Source organism: Gymnogyps californianus, chromosome 1, assembly GCF_018139145.2.
Source record: "Gymnogyps californianus isolate 813 chromosome 1, ASM1813914v2, whole genome shotgun sequence".
Classification (NCBI taxonomy): domain Eukaryota; kingdom Metazoa; phylum Chordata; class Aves; order Accipitriformes; family Cathartidae; genus Gymnogyps; species Gymnogyps californianus.
The window spans coordinates 158,722,268-158,741,654 of NC_059471.1; the positions used below are offsets into that span (position 1 = coordinate 158,722,268).

Consider the following 19,387-nt stretch of genomic DNA (forward strand, 5'->3'; position numbering starts at 1 on the left):
AAGCACTGCCCTTTCGGCATGGATTGAATCTCTGTGGCAGACAAGCACACAAACGTTGCCTGCTAGAAGTGGTTTGGACAGGGCTGCGTGAGACAAAAGCCGGAGAGACACTTCTGGGAGCGAGTAGCCCTGAGCTAAACTTTAGCTGCTGCGTAGAGCAGAGTTGAGTCCCTCAAAGCTAAGATGACACTGGAGATCTTGTTACAGAAGAAGGATAGGAAGATGCAGCCGAATTTCTGCTTGTCGGATTCTGTGTTGTGCTCTTTGTCACCTGGGGAAACCCCCAAACTCCTCACTGGAAGCTCTCCTTTGCCTCCAGACGAGGCTGATGTTTGCTTTGCCTGAGCTTGGCTCTGAGCTGGATTGCCCTCCTGCCCCATGTCAGAGGACCATATTTGCCTGAGGAGTGGATGTGCTTGAGGGCTGGCCACAGCTCGGAGATTGAGCCCCCCGAAACAGAGACTTTTAAAAGAGCTGCATGGAGGCTGCACCCAGATCTGCGGGCTTGTAGTGCCTGAGGTGGGGCTCGCAGGTCAGCTCTTCTGTTTTTGCAGGGAGGTTCTCTTGAGGATAACGTGCTGAACGTGCGGGATGCTTCTTTGTCCTCTGTCTACGAAAATCCTGGAGCTGTTTCAGTTTGATCTTGACATTTTCACAACCTGAAGAGACAGAGACTCAAAACCACAACCTTGGAAGTTAAACACATCTGGCCTTTGGAGGAGGTTGGTTTTAGATTTCCACTCTGGAGCTCAGCGTGAGCTTGAATTGTCATTAAAATCACCCAGCTCCGTCCATGCAGACGAGCCAGCGCCGTTGCTGGTAGTACGAGGTTATGAGCCAGTTTCATCCACTGCTTTTTCTGTGTACAGCAATTTACATCAGATTGTCCTTGGCCTAGTTTTTTGAGGAAAAAATGCAGTCTTTTAATTCCAAATAATCTCTCTTACAACTTTCTCCCTTCCCCCCATAGTATGGGCGAGGAGCTGCTATTTGCCATTACTTTGGATCCTTTGTGGGCACGCATCGCTGAAGTGCATGTGTTAGTCCACCTGTGTGTTGCATGCATGTGCTGAAGCGTTGTCTGAAGCTCTGCCTGACACTGGCGGTGCTTCACACCAGGGAAACCTGGCTTAGGACTACAAGTATTCCTGCTAGTGTATTGTCCCAGACAAAATCAGCTTGATCAGTCATGGGAGGGGTCCTTCATCGCCATTCCTCAGTTGTGTTCTGCAGCTTTCTCTTCATCCTTCCCATCAGTTTCTGTCAGTGACAAGGTCATTTATTTTAAAATTTAGCTCATTAGCGAGGTGTTGATCACACTGTGCAGCCAGGCTTGTTGAAAGATGCAGGAAACTACTCTGCAAAGATGTTTCCTCAGAATTCAAAATTCCTGCAGAGTTTCCCAGCCTCTACCAATGCACCTATAGGCAGCTGAAGAAACCTGCAGGAGTGCACAGGCTCTTTTGGAAGGCTGAGCTTTTTGAATAACAACCATCAGTCTGGTGTTGACAGTTATTGAGAACAAATAACAATTTAAAACAATAACCAGTTTTTAAAATTCCAAAAGGATTCAGGCACGTGAGTATCTTGAGAAACCTAGGCTGTATAGTTTAAAAACTAAAGTACTCTTTCAGCAGTAACTCAGCCATTTGGGATCCAAAATCTCTTAGAAAGTAAAGTTTGGGTTTTCTTTTTAATTATATCTTTGCAGAAATAGCAGCATGTAGCCTCTGACACAGATGCAGTAACTACTGAAAAAAAAATTTCACCTCTCCAACAAACACAAAGCAGCAGGAAAGGCTGAAACACCTACCTGCTCTGTTGCAGCAAAATGTTCAGAAGCTGAAGCTTGAGATGGGCATCCTGTTTCTTTATTGCTATGGTCTTTCTGGATTTAATTCCTCTAAAACAAATGTCGGGAGAGGTTCCTCATAGAATGTCAACAGACTCAGCTCGTGCATTTGTTCTACAAAGTCCAGGCACGGTGATCAGCAAACATCAGCTTTCCCCCGAGGTCTGCACGTGACCTAGAAAGTGGCACTGGAAGATGAAGGAGCTAGAAAATTCCCCTTTTTGTCCCTTGCTTCATGATGGGCTGAAATGACCATTTAAGATGGGCCCGAGTGAAGCTGTGTTTTGCTGTATGAAGCCAGACTACCCTATTGCAGGAAGGGCTTAGGGTAGAGGGGAGAGGTGAACCCTGTACGGCACTCTGGCAGGCACTGGGTCGTAATCAGCTCCTAGAGGAAAGCCCTCCCTTGGGATCCCGAGTGCGGTGCATGTTTCTCTCACCTGGAGATGGATCAGGAAAGACCCCTCTATGCTGGGTGAAATTCTACTTCCTTGTTAAACTGCTTTTCAACAGAAAACTGAGGTTTTACTATAATGACAGGTTTCGTTAGAATATTTGTTCTCCACATAATATTATACCTTTCTTGAAAAAATTAACACCTGAAAATGGAGTATTTTGGCTGATGACTGAAATACTTTAACTGAAGAAAAATGTGAACTTTCCGCAGAGGAGACAGACACACCAAAACCTACACTAAAAATAACCCTGAAGACCTCCAGGATGCTGAAGTGCCTGCTTATGGGTTCCATGGAGTGGCTAACGCCCTTCTGTGTGTCAGCTAGTGCCCAGCCTGCGCTCAGTGATTGATCTTTTGGCTGGGACTTTGAGTGATTTCGTAAGGCAGGCTTCACTGTTCTCAAGTAATTGCAGCGATCTGTAACGTTGCCCGTTGTCATTTGTAGTACTTCTGTGTCTAAACAGTTCAGAGTAACCAGGACGCAAGTTATCCACACATGTACGTCGTGCATTCTCCATGTGAGATGGGAACGGCAGGTACTGAGCGGCATGTTAATAACAGACTGTTAACCCTGTCTCGTGTTTTCGTAACGCAGATTCAGCTTTGTACTAACACAGGTTTGATTTTTTTTTTTTTCCTACCCTCTGTCTGCCTTCTAAAATGTTTCCCTGCCAGAGGCAGGAGCCGTTTCTTCATTGACAATAAATAAATGCCATGGATGTGACACCTGCCCTTTTCTGGGCTCTCACCCAGGGATTAGACTGTGCCCGGGGATCTGAGCTTTTTACATACAATGCACAGCTGTGATATAAAGAGCCTTTTGAAAGGGAGGCTTGGCAGCTTTCCCAGAAGCTAACTGAAGGGTCCATTTGTGCCTTACCTGTGATTAATTCTTTTCCGTTTGTATTTGCAGTGGAAGGACTTGAACCCGGCACTAACAAAACCCATTTTGTTATGCAGTTCACTGCTTCTAACTGTATCTCCAACCTCTGGGACTTCCCTACCTTTGCAGCTGTTGACTAATATTAATTATGTGTATGCTGCTTAATCATCTAGGAGTGACTCTCTAAAGTGGCATTTAATCAGTTTTGAGGCAGCTGGCAAAAGTGAATTATGCTAGAGGACTGTAGCGGAAACACCTAGGCAAGGATGGAAAAGGTTCAGAGAGATGGCGAAGAAAGTCTCATAGAGTTTGAGTGCTCAGGGCTGAGGGGTCTGCGAAAAGCCCTCTCTGTTGCTTCACTCTTTATCGGCTCTTTCTGGGAAGAGGGGAGCATACAAAGAGGAATAATTCAAGGGCATCCCAGCATGTCATGGAAGGAAGTTCATGGATGAGTCCTCAATGGGCTTGGGGTATCCTGAGACTCCGCCACTGCTGGAACAGCTGCTGGGGATCACGTGTGAAATGGGTGACTGGAAGCAGCGCTTCTGCTGCTCTGCATTTAGCAGAGAGCTGGGTCGTTCCAGCATCCTCAGGACCAGAGAGAGAAAAGATACCTTTGCCAGCACCCCTGTTCCCTGAGCAGCATGGTTTCTCTGCTTGCGGGGGGAGACGTGTATTAACAGGCAGACACCAAGCCCAGAAGAGTCAGTGTGATTATTCTGCTTAACATGGTGAGCTTTTGGTTTTGGAGCTTTGTGGTAGAGGAATTTGAGGGCCTGGCACGCCTAGGTTAAATGGGCATTAATGGGGCTGAGCTGGTGAGGGTAACATCAATAGAAGGAAAACCCAAAGTACTGCTTGGGATTTCTGAGGCAAAGAAAAGCAGCCTAACTTGTTACCACTGTAGAGGGCAGCCACGTGGAGGTGGTGGGATATCTATAGGCCAGTAAGGAGAACTAAGCAGTGGGTTTTGAGCAGTCCAGAGAGATGTGGTGTGGGAATGGGGGAGCCTATGAAGAAAAGGCAGCTGAAGCAAAGTGTGGTCAGAGAAGAGCAAAACCTTAGCCTGACTGCTGAATCCGACCCAAGTTTTCCCCTTGAGAGTTTGGAGCATAGCCACCAAGATGACACGTCTTCCACAGGTACTGGAGAAAACTGGCTATGTATTTCTCAGCTGTGTCTAGTACCTTGTAGGACCACAGCCCAGAATGGCTAGGCTGGGTTGAACTGGGTTAGCTGGAATGGAGCAAGCTCTCCCAGGGTATGTGCCAAAGTCTGGAGGAGCCTTTCCTGAGTCCTGCCACAGACGTTCATCAGACGGACATTCAGGAAAAAATACCCCTGCACTCCCCACCCAGGTCTTCACCTCTTTTCAGATCAATCGACTAGTCATCTCTGCTCCAGCAACTTGAAAACCTTCAGCTTTGCTTCAAAAGAATTTATGAATTCCCCTCGCAGTTCAAGGGCATTCACCAGGAGTGGGGAATTCCTTTAGATCTCTGCTGAAGAATGCTTTTAAGTCAGGAGACCGCTTGTATCTACAAAGCAAAGTTGCTTGCTCACCAACCAACTCTCTGCTGGAAGCACTGTCTCCCTCAGAAGATTCAGTGTTGTTCCCTGTTCCCTCTTGCCTGTCTGCAAACTACCCCATAGCTAGGTAAATATTTTTATTGCATCCTATGCCAAGCTTTCTTCCCCCTCCCACGGTAAATGATGTGCATCAGCTCCCTTTGACTGCAAATGAATGCCCATGTCTGAAAGTCAGCTGGCCTCACTCCAGATCTCAGCCTCGCACACCCTGGCACAATGTTTTCCAACATCAAACTGTAGCAAGAAAACAAACTTCAGCTTGCTCCTCCGGTGTTAATATCGCCGCCCACAACTGCTGCAGCAAGCTCTTACAGCTGTTCTTTCACAGTCAGCTGGTAGGGTCATAGGATAAACAGGGAAGAATTACTCAGCTCGGTGCTTAAATGGGATGGATGTGGTAACCAGGGCAGCTTCTGAGTTTCCCAGTGTGGGCACTGTGCAAAGGGGAAGGTTGAATAGGCTGGACATGTCCTCCTCTCTGCCAGAGCAATGCTGGTGCCCCAGGTCATGCACTCTTGCAGTTATTCCCAGTTACTTCACAGGCAGCCCAGCTCAGCCTGCTCCAAGAGCGGGATTTGGCTTAAAAAAGCCAATTTTTTCCCCAGCCATCCAGTCGCAGGTAAAGCATCCCTTATCTCTCTCCTCTTTGCTGCCTCTTTCTGCCTGGTGTATTGGTAAAAGCCAGCAGAGGCTCTGCAGGGAGCAGATCCAGGGCCAGAGCCCTGTGAGCTTGGCTGCGTGCAGGGTGGTGTGGGAAGTGAGCTTGCTCTGCTGTAATAGCTCACTGCTCCCCTCCCCGTGTCTCGGGGTGAAAACTTGCTGCCGTTTGTTAGTGATGACTCTAAATGAGCACATGCTTCAGCTTTCTAGCTGAGCAAGTTTTTTGGCCTTTCGGTGGCATGCGTTGTAAGTATTTAATGTTATCAACAGAAGCCATAGGTCTCCAACATCCTCTCTGCCAAATGAGATCAGTGTCCTGCATCGGAGGTCTGAAGCTCCGCAATGCATCGAGCCACTGTCTGTCTGATGGCCCTGCTTTCTTTGATGTGCCGATCCTAAGGTCTGTTTTCTCTTTGTCCCATCTCTGTTCTGTGTCTCAGGGTTTTTAAGCATCTCTCATGTGAATGTATCACATCTTGAGCTAATGAGAGCTTAGTTTACACCAGGTTTTTCGCAGGCTTGTGGGCAGTCAGTGGCAAGGTGGCTTCATAATGGGCTTGTATCTGCACACCACAGGGTTCATGCCCCGTTGGTGACCCAGGGAGTTGGCAACACCTTGCCTGTGTAGGCAGGCTCCCATGGGGTTGTCCATGTGCACAACCTGTTCATCACGTTACTTGGAGTTACGAGCAGGGATCCTCTTCTCCCACTTGCGTGACTGGGTTTGGCCCGTTCTTCCCCAGTCTCGGTGCACTTGGACGTCCTGGTACGCAGTGCCGTGGCTCGGACTGGTGAGTCAGACCTCCAGCTCCTAACAAGACACTGGGAGGGCAATACCCAAATTTTCCATCAGCGCATTCCCATTCCCACAGGGACCCTGGAAGGAGGAGATGCATTGTCTTTATTGATGTATATGCGTGTGTTTAAAAAGCTCTTGCCCAGGCACAGCTGTGGCTGGGACTGGTGAGTTCATGGACCCACTAAAACCTCAGTGGCATAGACAGGACCTGTGCACCCTGGCAGATTCGAGAGGGAGCTGCCAGTAGCTATCCTCTTCAGTGCAGTTACTCTGCTTTTATTCACTGTGGGTAAAGGTGAGTGTTATTCTTCCAGTTGCGCCTCTCCTCTCCAGAAGCTTCCCTCTGCTCTGAACCATGGAATTATCCCCATCCTCTGTTGTATTTACTGACTTCTTAGCATCTGCCGGATCCAACTGGGAGCTGTCCTGCTGGTAATCAGCATCCCCCCGGACGCACTCCTCCCTGGCTGACTCAGTCGGCTGCGGTGCTTCAGCACAGCCCTTCTGAGCAGAGAAGCAATTGCTCTTTCTGCCCTGTCTGTCTAGAGCTCTCCCCCCCAGCCCTCCCAGCAGCTGAGTCACTTCCTTCTTTAAATCTGGCCTTAAATCTTCCTTTTCTGTTCGCCCTGTGATTCACTCCCTTTGTGAAGCGCTTTGCAGAGCTCCGGCTGGAAGATGCTGAACAGAGAGATGCTCCTGGTGCGAGATGAGCGGTGAGCCCCTCTCCGAGGGCTGGTCCCTGCACCGTGCTAAATGGTGTCTCTTAGTATCAGTATTTCTCTTATCTTAGCATTTCTTTCAATGCTACATCTGACATACTAACAGGAGCCAACTCCTGCCTGCGGGTGAGCGCGTGTAATTTCCTTTGACATCAGCGTGTGCCTGTGAGGGCACAGCTCCACCCTTTCCCACCCCATCTGATTAGATTCAGTAAGGGAGTCATTACAGGATCTCTGCCACTCCTCCTCATCCCTCGTGGGATTTAAGGAGCACCACTGTTAGAACTGAGCTGAAATGTGCTCAGAGAAAGGAAAGCTTCAATTTCTACTCTGTAAGCCTGGAGATATTTTTAGTATAACATCTACACTCCTCAAATTTTTATATTAAGATTTTTTTTGTCCCTCACCTGCTTATTTCCTTGGCCTTGGACCCTCTCATATCTAAGTGCCTTGCCTTTTCACTGTTTCCTAGTGTGGAAGGGAATTGCCCCAACAGGGTAGTTAACAGATGTCGTCATGAATTAGCTGTGTGGCACCATTGAACTTGGCTAGACCTGCTCCAGTTATCAGAAAAGTGTGTGATAAAATTTGCCAAAGCTTTTAAGTCCTGCTTTTGGCTGTGACTTAGGTAGTTAAGCACTAAATCCATTTCACTACCCTTGCAGCTTAGGCATACAAATACTCAAGTTGCATAGGTGCTTAGGAAAGTGTCCTGCGGGTGCCTTGCTCCCAGAGTCTGGGCAGAAATGGGTAAGGCCAGGTACCAGACCTGGTTCTGTGAAGGTCTGGTGGCTTCCTCAGGACAGTGGTGCCCAGGCCAGTGCCAGCGGTGTAAGAGCACATTAATGAAACATCTGAGATTGAATGAGGAGATTCAGTGGCAGACTGTGACGCTTCAGTCACTCTGTAAGGGAGGGTCTGTTTGTGAGACTGTTGCACTTAGAAATGCATGCAGGCTGTGCAGCTATATCTGTTTGTAGCTCTGGTTTTCTAAAACATGACCAATGACCATTTTCTAAAGAGCGATAAAAAATCATTTTCCAGTACAGTAAGACTGCAAATGAAATTAAATTGCTATTGTAAAGGAGCTTTGTTTCTATGGAGGGGACAGGGGCTATGGAGTTTCTTAGAAAAAGAATACCTCTGGTCCAAGGAGGGGACTTTTCATTTTAACTGATTCCTACAGGAGACATAGCAATCAAGTAAATTAGAATTGCAGTTTCTAACAAATACTGATAATCCTAAACTCTGATTTTTAATAAAGCTTCAGCAATCACATTCTTCAGCTTCAAAACAGGCAACTCTTGAGAACAACGTAACATCTCCTTTGCATACTGAGCGTACCTTGCATACTGAGCTTACATTGCATATATTTGTTTTCTTTTGCTTAGAACGAAGTGATCAGCCAGCAGCTCTCTGTCATTTTCACTCATTGCTATGGACCTTACCCTATTCCAAAGCTCGTCGAAATTAAGCGCAAGCAGACCTCTCGCCTAGGTAAGTGTGACTTGAAGATACTCGTTGGTTCTCCAAGGAGAGCTGTGGGAAGTCTGCATTGCTGACCGGCTGCTTGTGGGGGCATGAGTCAGAGAAAAACCTGAATTTGAAAGGCAGAACTAGAAAAAGGAAGGGCCCCAAACTTAGCCTGACCTGAAACTCCTGCTGAAATCAGGAGGGTCATCAGGTGTGTTACAGTGGGACCATAAATCTGCAAAGATTTGTCTGTGTTGCTAATTAGGCTGCGATCCGAGCCTGGGGCCCGGAGCCAAAGGTCTGTCCACATCTCAAAACGCTGTGGCTGGCTGCGGGTGATAGCGCGGCGGCACAGCCCTCCCAGCCCTGCTGACAGAGCCCGGGTTGTTTTAATGTCACCGAGAGAAGACCCGAGCAATTTTCCAGGACCCTCTTCCCCTTGGCACGAAAACTTCCCCACACAGGGAGAGGGGCGTAATAGGGTATAAATGAGTGTAGGGCCCTGCAGCCATCCGTTCAGCTGCAGTTTGCTTTGGGTGGCAGAGCTGGGAGGCTGTGCCAGATCCACACGGTGGGGGCGGCTGGCTGTCATCTCAGCAAAGGTCGTCACGGACTTCAAAGCTTTGAATTCCCTTTGTCTGAACTCCACAAGGCTGTCTGGGGGGCTTCTGTCTCAGGCTGTCCAAAATAGCTTTATGGGCTTTACTCATTAAAAACAATATCCTTTTACGCTATTGTCTTCTTTTGTCAAAACAGGAATATATTCTGTACGTTCATGACCTCTTCCAAACTAAAGTTATTGGCTTTCTTTTTCTTCTTTGTGTGATTCTAGATCCCCATTTTCTTAACAACAAAGAGATGTCAGATGTTACATTTCTGGTGGAAGGAAGACCATTTTATGCACATAGAGTGTTGCTATTTACTGCATCGCCAAGGTAAAATATAGAGACATTTCTGTTTTTTAACAAAAATAGAATTTGATTTTGTGGTTTTGCTCCCCCCCCCCCCCCCCCCCCCCCCCCCCCCCCCCCCCCCCCCCCCCGCTATTAAGATTCTTTGAGGGCTAGTGGCCCAATCTTCAAGTTTTTCCTAAGCAGAACATCTCAACGGATTGTTGGTGGTTGATCTGCAGGACGTTTAACAAGTGCTCCCGTCACTAGATTCCCACCCAGTAAATGATCCATGCTTCTGGCCATGCATCTGACTTCATTCCACTGAGGCACATTTGCATGGAGCTCGTTGCTGCATCCAGCTCTTAATCGTAGAGAAGTCTTAATATTTTGGTTCTTAATAATCATTTATCCTGTGAACGGCTAAATCCTGCCTTGCATCGGTTTAGGCAGTATCCAGGAAAAACCAGCTACTATCACACAATTCATTGACAGCATTTGACATTTTTTAAATAAAATTAAGTAACTACAAAATGTATCATACTGTATCCAAAGGCAGTATTTATAGTCTGTTCCCTGTGCTCAGAAGGCTGGATGCGGGTTACCCAGCTCAACCCAACCTTAAAGTTGCTCACAAACCTTATTTGTGTGCAGCTTTATAATCACAGGTGTGCTTTTAAACAAATTTAGCTGGCCCTCCATGACAGCTTATTTCAAGATGCGGCAAGGACAAGCCACTGAATTTGGGTAGTTTGAGCAATGTGGGAGTTGATGCTAGACATGCTGCCAAGCCACAGCACAGAGTAAAGAGATTTGCATAAAGCAACTGCAGTATCTGACCCTGCCTTCAATTAAGAAATGGGTATTTTGGTTCAGGGCTTATTGGTAGAGGTACAAACACGTTCCAAACTCCAGCTTTAAACCTACTAAATTGTGTTCATAATAGAGTTTGACACTAGTAAAAGCAAATCAGTTGTTATCCATATTTTAATTAACAAGATGCAGTCGTGATATGGAAAAGGTTACCATCCAGCAGATGCTGGTCTTGATAGATAAGCCAAGCTTTGCGCTACCGCTAGAAGGTCAGATGAATTATGAAACAGAGGAAATACAAGGGCAGATGTTTCTGACAGTGCATCTCCCACTGATCAAATGGGAATATCTGGTTTTGAGAAATAGATTGCCACATATGTATATGTCTCACATAAATCTGAAATTATTAACTTAAAATGTTGGTTTTTTTCCTGAAACTTGTGTCTGAATTTCAGGTTTTGATGATTGGAGAACAGCAACCTATCCAGTTTTTCTCCTGACTCTTCTTACACAATTGTATTGAGCCTGCACAGAAACGTTAAAAGTCTTAGTGTAGTTGTTTTAATATTTCGTTCCAAAATATTTTTTTAAAGCAGCATAATGGACATAGGCCAAAATTTATCTCCTTCAAAAAAGGTGTGCAGTTTTTAAATGTTGCAAGTCTTCCTAAGCGATCATGTTGCCTCCAAGAAAAAAAAAAAAGAAAAAAATTATTTTGGTTTTGTATTATGCATCATTACAGTATCTGAATTTCCTGTGTACATTTTATTCTATTGTGATATTAGATGTATTTTTCCAAAATTTCAAATCGAAATCTCCTAAAAGAGAGGCTTCTTCCTTTTGGTTTGAACTTTATTTTATGTCAGTGTCTAAACCTTGATGCTTTTCAGTGACAAATCCATTCATTTCAGTGTATTGTTTTTGCAAGAGTTGATGGTGTCCTTCCACTTTGCTGTACTTTTTCACAGAGATAATTGGGCTGATATTTCAATCTCACTCCTTTTTATTTAGGTTTAAAGCATTGCTGTCTAGCAAGCCCTCATCTGATAGTACTTGTATTGAGATCAACTATGTGAAGTACCCCATCTTTCAGGTAAAGTCAGTTCTCACATTGAATTTAAATGGAACATGTAATAGGAACATCGTACATGCCCTGTCCAGATTAATACGTATGTATTTGATAAACACGTAGCTCAGAGTAGTGGTTTCATGAGCACAGGCTTCATCTCCGTTCATACACTAAGCTGCAGAGTGCTATTGATTGCAAATGTTGTGCCCGACCAGATACAGTAGCATGCACTTGACTTATACAGGCTATGCAGACAAAGCAGTGCATGTCAAGGTAAAGCACTTGATTCTTTTTTCTTGTGTTGGCTCTTTCTGTGTTTAATGGACAGGCTTGGAAGAGACACAGTTCATTCCCTTCTTTAGCAGTATTGTTCAATCAAATTTTTGCCATGAAAATACAGAGCTTGCTTTTCTGTATCTGTAGCGTATACACTTCCCTTTATTTGAGTCAGAGCTCAGACAGTTCCATGTATCGACTGTTACCACTGCAGATAATTCCCAGCTGCCTACAATAACTTTAGGCTTGCTGGAAGCTCACTGCAGAGGGATCTTAGCTGGCTTGTATTACAGTGCAAAGCCTCCCCCACTCTTTCTCATCATCCGTGCATGCCCACACACATCTGGGTGAAGGTGGGGGTGCCATTGCCAGGGAAGGAATAAGGGAATAACCATTATATCTGCTATATTTTCCTGAATCAGTAAGGTACTGAACATACTGGGAAATGCATTGAAAATTCAGAATTAATTAATCAGCTTCCTGCAAACTGTTTGAAGCTCACCAGAAAGTCCAGACAATGTGGCTGGTGAGGGTTGAGACATTAGACTACCTGTGAGAAGGAAACATTGAACTGTGCAGAGAGAGAGAGTAACCAAATATATCTTGAAATCAGGAGGTTTGGGCCAGTTTTATCTACAAATCCTTGGTAGTGTTGGAGAGCTTCAGGTATTGCCTGCAATCTTTACATCATCCCCTGTTCCCTGATGTCTTGGCTTGCTTTTTATAAACACTCCCTTTTGTTTTATTACAGCTGGTTATGCAGTATCTTTATTATGGAGGTGCAGAGTCACTCCTGATTAAGAATAATGAAATTATGGAGGTAAGAGACATTTATCTTAATTGCAGTGGGAGCAATGCTAAGTGATCTGTGTACCGTTCACCCAAGGGCATGTGGCCATTGGGCAAGACATGAACACTCCTGTAAGAGCCAGCAGTGCCTCACCCGGAGTGCCCAGGCTGTCCGCAGTCCTGCAGGAGACACTCAGTCTCCTTCTCTGCCGGTCGCCCGTTATGGTAACTTTTGCTAGTATGAAGTTGACTGTCAGAGAAGAAAGAGTAGAAAAAATATGATCATCAAGCAAAAAAAGTATCTGAAATAAAAATGTCTAGTTAGATGCTTTGAGAGGCTCTTTCAAGGAAATGCAAAGTTGGTGTTACCAAAATCTGGAAGCAGCTCCCAGCAGCATAGTGTACCATCCTCTCTCTCTCTCAGCCTGATAGGTGAGGTGCTCTGCTCCAGCTGGGCTGGTCAGCTTCTGTCTGCCGCACTCTTACGTTTGTTTTATTAGCTGAAGCTTACATGTCCAGACCTATCTCCACAGCATAAAAGCATCCCATTTGGTTCCTCACTCAGGAGAATTCTTGGGCATGTATCTGGCTTTAACCATGGGAGAAATCCAACTGGAGCCACAGTTCAGTTCAATTTCAAGCATGTGACTGTCAAATTTTCTGAATAAAACCTTAAGCTGCTCCCTGAGATACAGAGATTTCTTTGCCCCTTTCTCACTGCATGTAAAACATACAGTGCCATTGTGCCTGTTTGTGAAAGCCAAACCAAGCCATCTGGAGCTGACTGAGCCTTCGATGTAGCCACACATCCATAACCTGTATGGATGTTAAGTCATCCTCTTCCCAATACTGTGTGCTGTCATTGCCAGCTATGATCAGCCTAACGACTCCAGCTGTATAGAACTAAGAGATATTTGAGCAAATTCTTGATAGTCATTCAAGGAGTTTTCATGTTGACAATCACGAAATTGTGGCAGCCAGAAAGAATACAGGACAGTAAATACTAAAATCAGAGCTACTTAAACAGCTGGTAATCATCAGTGTACAGATTATAGTCTGCCACCATGATATTTTATTGTCACCTACTTTAGTTAGTCTGTCCCTATGACACTACTGTCTGGGGCATCCATGCAACGCTTGGCTTTTACCAAAGTACTGCTAACTAGAAACTGGGAGCGACTCTTCTTTGGGGTACGAGTGGCCAGGGTGAATCAATTCTGATGTGTACAGGGACATCTATACCAACCCTGCTGGCAGCCAGATGATGGAACTGGTCAGGACTGAAATTATCCCTCTCCCTACGCAGATGGTGGATTTTTAACTAAGCATACCCACACTGACTTTCTGAGCTTTATAGCAGAAGGTCACTAATTCTCTATTTCACTCGTAGTTTTGAAAGAAGCTCCTGAATTTCTAACCCTTTCTGAAGTAAGGAGTCTTAGACTAGGCAGTGCTATGGCTTTATAAAGATGCGTGTTTTATCACCTAGGCTGGTAAAAAGCTTGTGCTGCAGTTCAGCTGGCTGCTTGCTCTACTTTTGTGACATCTCAAAACTTCTGTGACTCAAGAATGTATGACTGATTGATTGATCTGTTGATAACAGATCTGGCTACGGTTCCTCACAGTTTAAAGTAATTACAAACTAGCACGTGACTGCTTGAGCCACAGAGGCAGCTGGAATAGGATTTGGCTTTATCTTTCAAAACTGCATTTAGCAACTTGCCTTATTACAAATATGATAACAAGAAGCACCAGAAATACTCCACAGAAATCTTTGCTGCAATTCATAATTGGGGCCAGCTGGCTGCTATCACATCAGCACTGCAGATTTCCAGCACTTGGATTTATTTATGGGATTAAAGCAGAGCTTGAGCGGACTGCATAGGAGAAGTCAGAATAATGTCATGAAGTTTCAGGGTTTTGTTCCCCAATGCTCCTACCTAGCGGTATGAGAACCCTTTTGGGATTCACAGGATAGCTTTTTGTCATGCAATCCTAGATGATAAGGGCCATATAAATGAACAGCTTGGCCTAAGAGACCTGGCTGGGTTAGAGCAAGGTGTCAAACAGTGAAGAACCCCAGCCTGCTTCCTAAGCCAGAGCAGAGAGCCAGAGGCAATGACCTACCATGGAAAGACAGAGAATTAAATTCCTTTTCCCTTCTGTAAAAGGACAGAAGGGAGGCAATAAGGGAAATGGTAGCACTACTGAAATCAGTTGGAGAACTCAAAATTTAAGCCATTTTCACCCCACAGGCTTCAGGTCATGCCCACAGTGTGCAGTGGCATGCAGAGATCCCAAGGCAATGGCAGTCCAGGTAGCATATCCATGGGGTGGATACAGCACCAAAGAGGGAGGTCAGCTTGAGTGCTGATGGCAGGAGAGCCGTGGCAGTGCAGCGATACAGGCATATGACACTAACATGAGTGTTAACTAGGCAGTGCCTCGCACCAAGCTGGTTCCCATGTTTGCATCGTATCCTCCTGTGTACCCACTCCTTGGAGTCACGTGGAGCCAGACAGTGTTTCAGTGCCTGTGGCCTAGACATGACCTTACCGCTGCTCGCGAGCTAGGGCAAGGAGTGTATGGAGATCTGAGTCCATTTCCTTGAGCCTGCTGAGGTGACAGATTTGACGTTTATTGCCTCTCTAGATTTTTAAGACTGCCCAGCATGGTTATCATCATCTGGTTTGAATTCCTCTATACTCTTGGTCCTGGCACTTCTGCTGACATCCCCACATCCAGCCCAGGTGCTCTGTTTCAGCTAGAGCTTGGGGAACGGTTGAACCCGAACATTTTTTTTGCTAGAATGTAATTGCAGATGCCTCCTTGCAGAGTCGTGTTTGCAAAGTGACCAAAGACTCTCCAAGCTGCCATTTCCTTTTTCTCTCTCCACTCACCCCAAAGTCAGCACGTGGACCTGAACAGCCTGCGGTGGTCTCTCCATGTACCGCTTCCCACACTGTGATCTAGAGGGGACTGCAAAGGGTTGAAGCAACGAAGCAACCTTCTCATTCTGACTGTTTGTCAGTACTTTCATGAAAACTGAAGGAGGGGCAGAGAAAAAAATATAATGAAACAGTAAAGAAGCAAGCTCCGATTCTGTATCGCTCAGCAGTTTTGACTTTTTTTTTCCTTGCTTTTTTTTTAGCTTCTCTCTGCTGCTAAATTTTTCCAGCTTGAAGCTTTACAACGACACTGTGAGATCATTTGTGCAAAAAGCATTAATACAGAAAACTGCGTGGATATTTATAATCATGCCAAGGTAAAAATAACCACATATGCCTTTATGTTATGTGTCTGTCATCATACTCGTAGGTCAGTTTTATGATAAGTAGTGATAGTTCGTTATTTATTTAAGATTTGTCATTTACTGGGACTGAGTGGCTAATAGGTACCTAGTATAGTGACAGTCCTAAATCATGTAGTGTAAGAGCATCTGTGGCAACTGCTCACCCGCTTTTCTAAGTGCTTCAAACTCAAATTGAGTGTATCGCCATGTGGCAGACCTGTCCCTTATCATGGCAACGCAAACTGCTGAGCTAGTCAACAGGAATCACCTAACTGAATAAGACACCTCTCTTTCACCTTCCAAGCTGCATTTTCCCATTACAATTTCCTGTTTCCTCCTGCCTGAAGCCCACTGGGGTGATATACTCAATGCTGGTGGCAGCTTGTCAATATATAAAAATGCCACGTTGTCAAAGTGCAGCGTCTCCGAGCCGTGCAAGGATGGTAATGAGAATTTTATGTCTTGGAGAGGAGAGATTCACAGCTTCTTATTGGAATCGAATTATTTACGTAGCTTGTGAGGGGGCCTAAGTCATTAGACATAAAAGCATGGCATTTTTTGACCTAGAAAACCTATTTTTGCTCATTGATGGAGGTGGTTGCCACATTGATTAGTTCCAGTTTTTCTCCTCTTGTGTGCTTAGTAGTTAGAATTTCAGTTGGAAGATGGAAATGATACACAAATAGTTGCAATGAAATATTTTTAAAGCATTCCTTAGATGATTTTTTTCTACGACTTACATGGTTGTTGTGGTTTAACCCCAGCTGGCAACTAAGCACCATGCAGCCGCTTGCTCACTCCCCCCACCCAGTAGGATGGGGGAGAGAATCGGGGAAAAAAAAACCTCGTGGGTTGAGATAAAGACAGTTTAATTGGACAGAAGGGAAGAAGAAAATAATAATAATAATAATAATATGACAATAATAATACTAAAAGAATTAGAATATACAAAACAAGTGATGCACAATGCAATTGCTCACCACTCACCGACCAATGCCCAGTCAGTTCCTGAGCAGCAATCTGCCCCTCCCAGCCAACTCCCCCCAGTTTATATACTGGGCATGACGTCATATGGTATGGAATAGTTCTTTGGCCAGTTTGGGTCAGCTGTCCCGGCTGTGTCCCCTCCCAGCTTCTTGTGCCCCTCCAGCCTTCTTGCTGGCTGGGCATGGGAAGCTGAAAAATCCTTGACTTAGTATAAACCCTACTTAGCAACAACTAAAAACATCAGTGTGTTATCAACATTATTTTCCTACTAAATCCAAAACACTGCACTATACCAGCTACTAGGGAGAAAATTAACTCTATCCCAGCCGAAACCAGGACACTGGTCTAGACGAAAGATAAAATGGTGCAGCGTGACACGGAGGTTTGATTGAACAGAGTAATCCTGCAGATTGCTCCAAACCCCTGCAGATCTGACCTCCATTCCCATCATAACGGAATTACATAACATTCCTACAGAGAGTAGTAATGATAGGTCTTGATGTACAGATAGCACGCAATCAGTGTTTGAAATAACATAAAGTTCCACCTATAAGATGAATAAGAATTGAGGTGTATCTGCAGGTCCATTTATTGTAATAGGAAAAAAAATGAGCAGTGCAGGAATCTTTTGAAAAATATTTGATTTATCGTCTAGCTCATGTGGGAACTTCTTGATTTGTGTTACTGTTACTGAAAGTAAAATGAGTAATTTTGTTTTAAAATTACATGTTTTCTTTGAATTGTGAAATGTGGCTGTTATTTACATCCTGATTGAAGAAAGTTCTTACACGGAGCTTTAGACCTGTCTGAGGGACTTGTACACTGCTGATGCTGGGACTGAACAAACCCAGTGGCTAAATGCAGCTCCTTGTTTGCCTGTAAGGGCCCCACCCTGCAAGTTTTTTATGCCTGCATCTCCCAGTGGAGGCAGTGGAAATGGTGTACTTGAGAGGCTTTTATGGCCCAGGATCATGTTTGCACTGATGTGGGTAGTGCATTGCAGAGGTAGCCAACCTAGCTGTGAATGAAATCTTGACTTCTGGAATTAGTTAAGCCGCATCACCCTAGAGCTCTGCATGGGCTAATTTACCCTGCTTCCAGTAAATTACCAGGGCTGAGCTTCATACTGCTATAGCTAGAAGGTTTCCAGGACCTGAACTTGCACATTTAAAGCTAGTTCAGATACCTCTCTATTAGGCTGTCTGCAGAGCAGAGAAGACGCTCCATTTTTTGCTCCTGGTCTGTGTGATGTGCAGGTGATTAATCTGAGCACAGATCATTCTGCCCAGAGTGCTCCCGTCACACAGTAGCTTCATTTGTTTGTTATGTGAATACGAGATAATGGTATGTGGTGGAAGAGGCCAGATGGTCCTGATGAGCCAGGGGAGCTCAGAAGCAGTTCAAACACAGCTTGCCAGCCAACTGGCTGCCTTTCCATGTTGCTGTCTGAAGCATGGAAGAAGCTCGTGTTAGACCACAGTGAGGATGGGAATAAGGTGAGCAGGCACTGAAGCCAGGAACCACTGCATCAGCCAGGAGCAGGTTTTGAGTAAATTGTTCCTGTTGTAGGTACCATTTCTAGTCCCTGCTACTTTGCAAGCTCAGCTGCACCTGCAGGAACTCAGGCGATGCTGAGACCTGGCTTTCCAGATGGGGATGTGCGAGCAGGTTGGCCCAGAGACACATGGAGCACAGTCTTTGTCATCATGATTGAGAGAAAGATATGATTTGGTGGAAGTATAGCATGAAGTGAGCACATATTTGGAAAGCTATCATCTGTGGTGGGGGCCTAGGTTGTAGAACAGTGTTTAGCAGGGTGGTGAGCTGTGTAAAAGGAGCTGTAGGAACAAGAGATTGAGACCCTGGGTTAAAGAGGTGAAGTACTGGTAGGAAGGTGAGACAATGTGGATTTGGTCACATTTACAATTTAAAAGCTTGAGAGTGAGAGTATTAAAATCCTCTGTGGCATCCCTGTGGGCTTTCCATTCTTAAAATTGCAACATAGAATTGTAGAATACCATGTTGGAAGGGACCTCAAGGCTCATTTGGTCCAACCTTTCTTGGCAAAAGCATGGTCTAGACAAGATGGCCCAGCACCCTGTCCAGCTGAATCTTAAAAGCGTCCAATGTTGGGGAATCCACCACTTCCCTGGGGAGATTATTCCAATGGCTGATTGTTCTCATTGTGAAAAATTTTCCTCTTGTGTCCAACTGGAATCTCTCCAGGAGTAACTTGTAACCCATTACCCCTCGTCTTTTCCATGTGACTCCTTGTAAAAAGGGGAGCCTCCATCTTCTTTGTAGCCACCCTTTAAATACTGGAACACGGTGATAAGGTCTCCCCTAAGCCTTCTTTTCTCAAGGCTGAACAAACCCAGTTCTCTCAGCCTTTCCTCATATGGCAGGCTTCCCAGTCCTTTGATCGTCTTTGTGGCCCTTTTCTGGACCGTCTGCAACCTGTCCGCATCATTTTTGCATAGCGGGGACCAAAACTGAACACAGTATTCCAGGTGTGGCCTAACAAGCGCTGAGTAGAGTGGGATAATGACTTCTTTATCTCTGCTGGTGATGCCCTTGTTGATGCAACCCAGCATCCTGTCGGCTTTCTTGGCTGCAGCAGGGCACTGTTCGCTCATATTGAGCTTGTTGTCCACCAGGACCCCCAGGTCCCTTTCCACAGAGCTGTTACCCAGCCAGGTAGATCCCAGCCTGTGCTGCACTCCTGGATTATGTTTTCCCGGGTGCACGACCCTACACTTGTCTTTGTTGAACTTCATAAGGTTCTTGTTAGCCCACTCTTCCAGCCTATCCAGGTCTTCCTGCAGGGTGGCTCTCCCT

At 45.4% G+C, this 19,387-nt stretch overlaps 1 protein-coding gene across 6 annotated transcripts in view; it reads left to right on the forward strand.

Annotated features, from left to right (window-relative positions):
* The window catches only part of ABTB3 (ankyrin repeat and BTB domain containing 3), a 182,612-nt gene that overhangs the window by 160,252 nt on the left and 2,973 nt on the right, over nucleotides 1–19,387 (forward strand). For all 6 annotated transcript variants that reach the window (XM_050913513.1, XM_050913528.1, XM_050913520.1 and 3 more), the window contains 5 exons: nucleotides 8,352–8,457; nucleotides 9,266–9,368; nucleotides 11,148–11,229; nucleotides 12,233–12,301; nucleotides 15,422–15,535. In XM_050913513.1, the coding sequence (XP_050769470.1) occupies nucleotides 8,352–8,457; nucleotides 9,266–9,368; nucleotides 11,148–11,229; nucleotides 12,233–12,301; nucleotides 15,422–15,535 (474 nt within the window). The remainder of the gene's footprint in view (nucleotides 1–8,351; nucleotides 8,458–9,265; nucleotides 9,369–11,147; nucleotides 11,230–12,232; nucleotides 12,302–15,421; nucleotides 15,536–19,387) is intronic.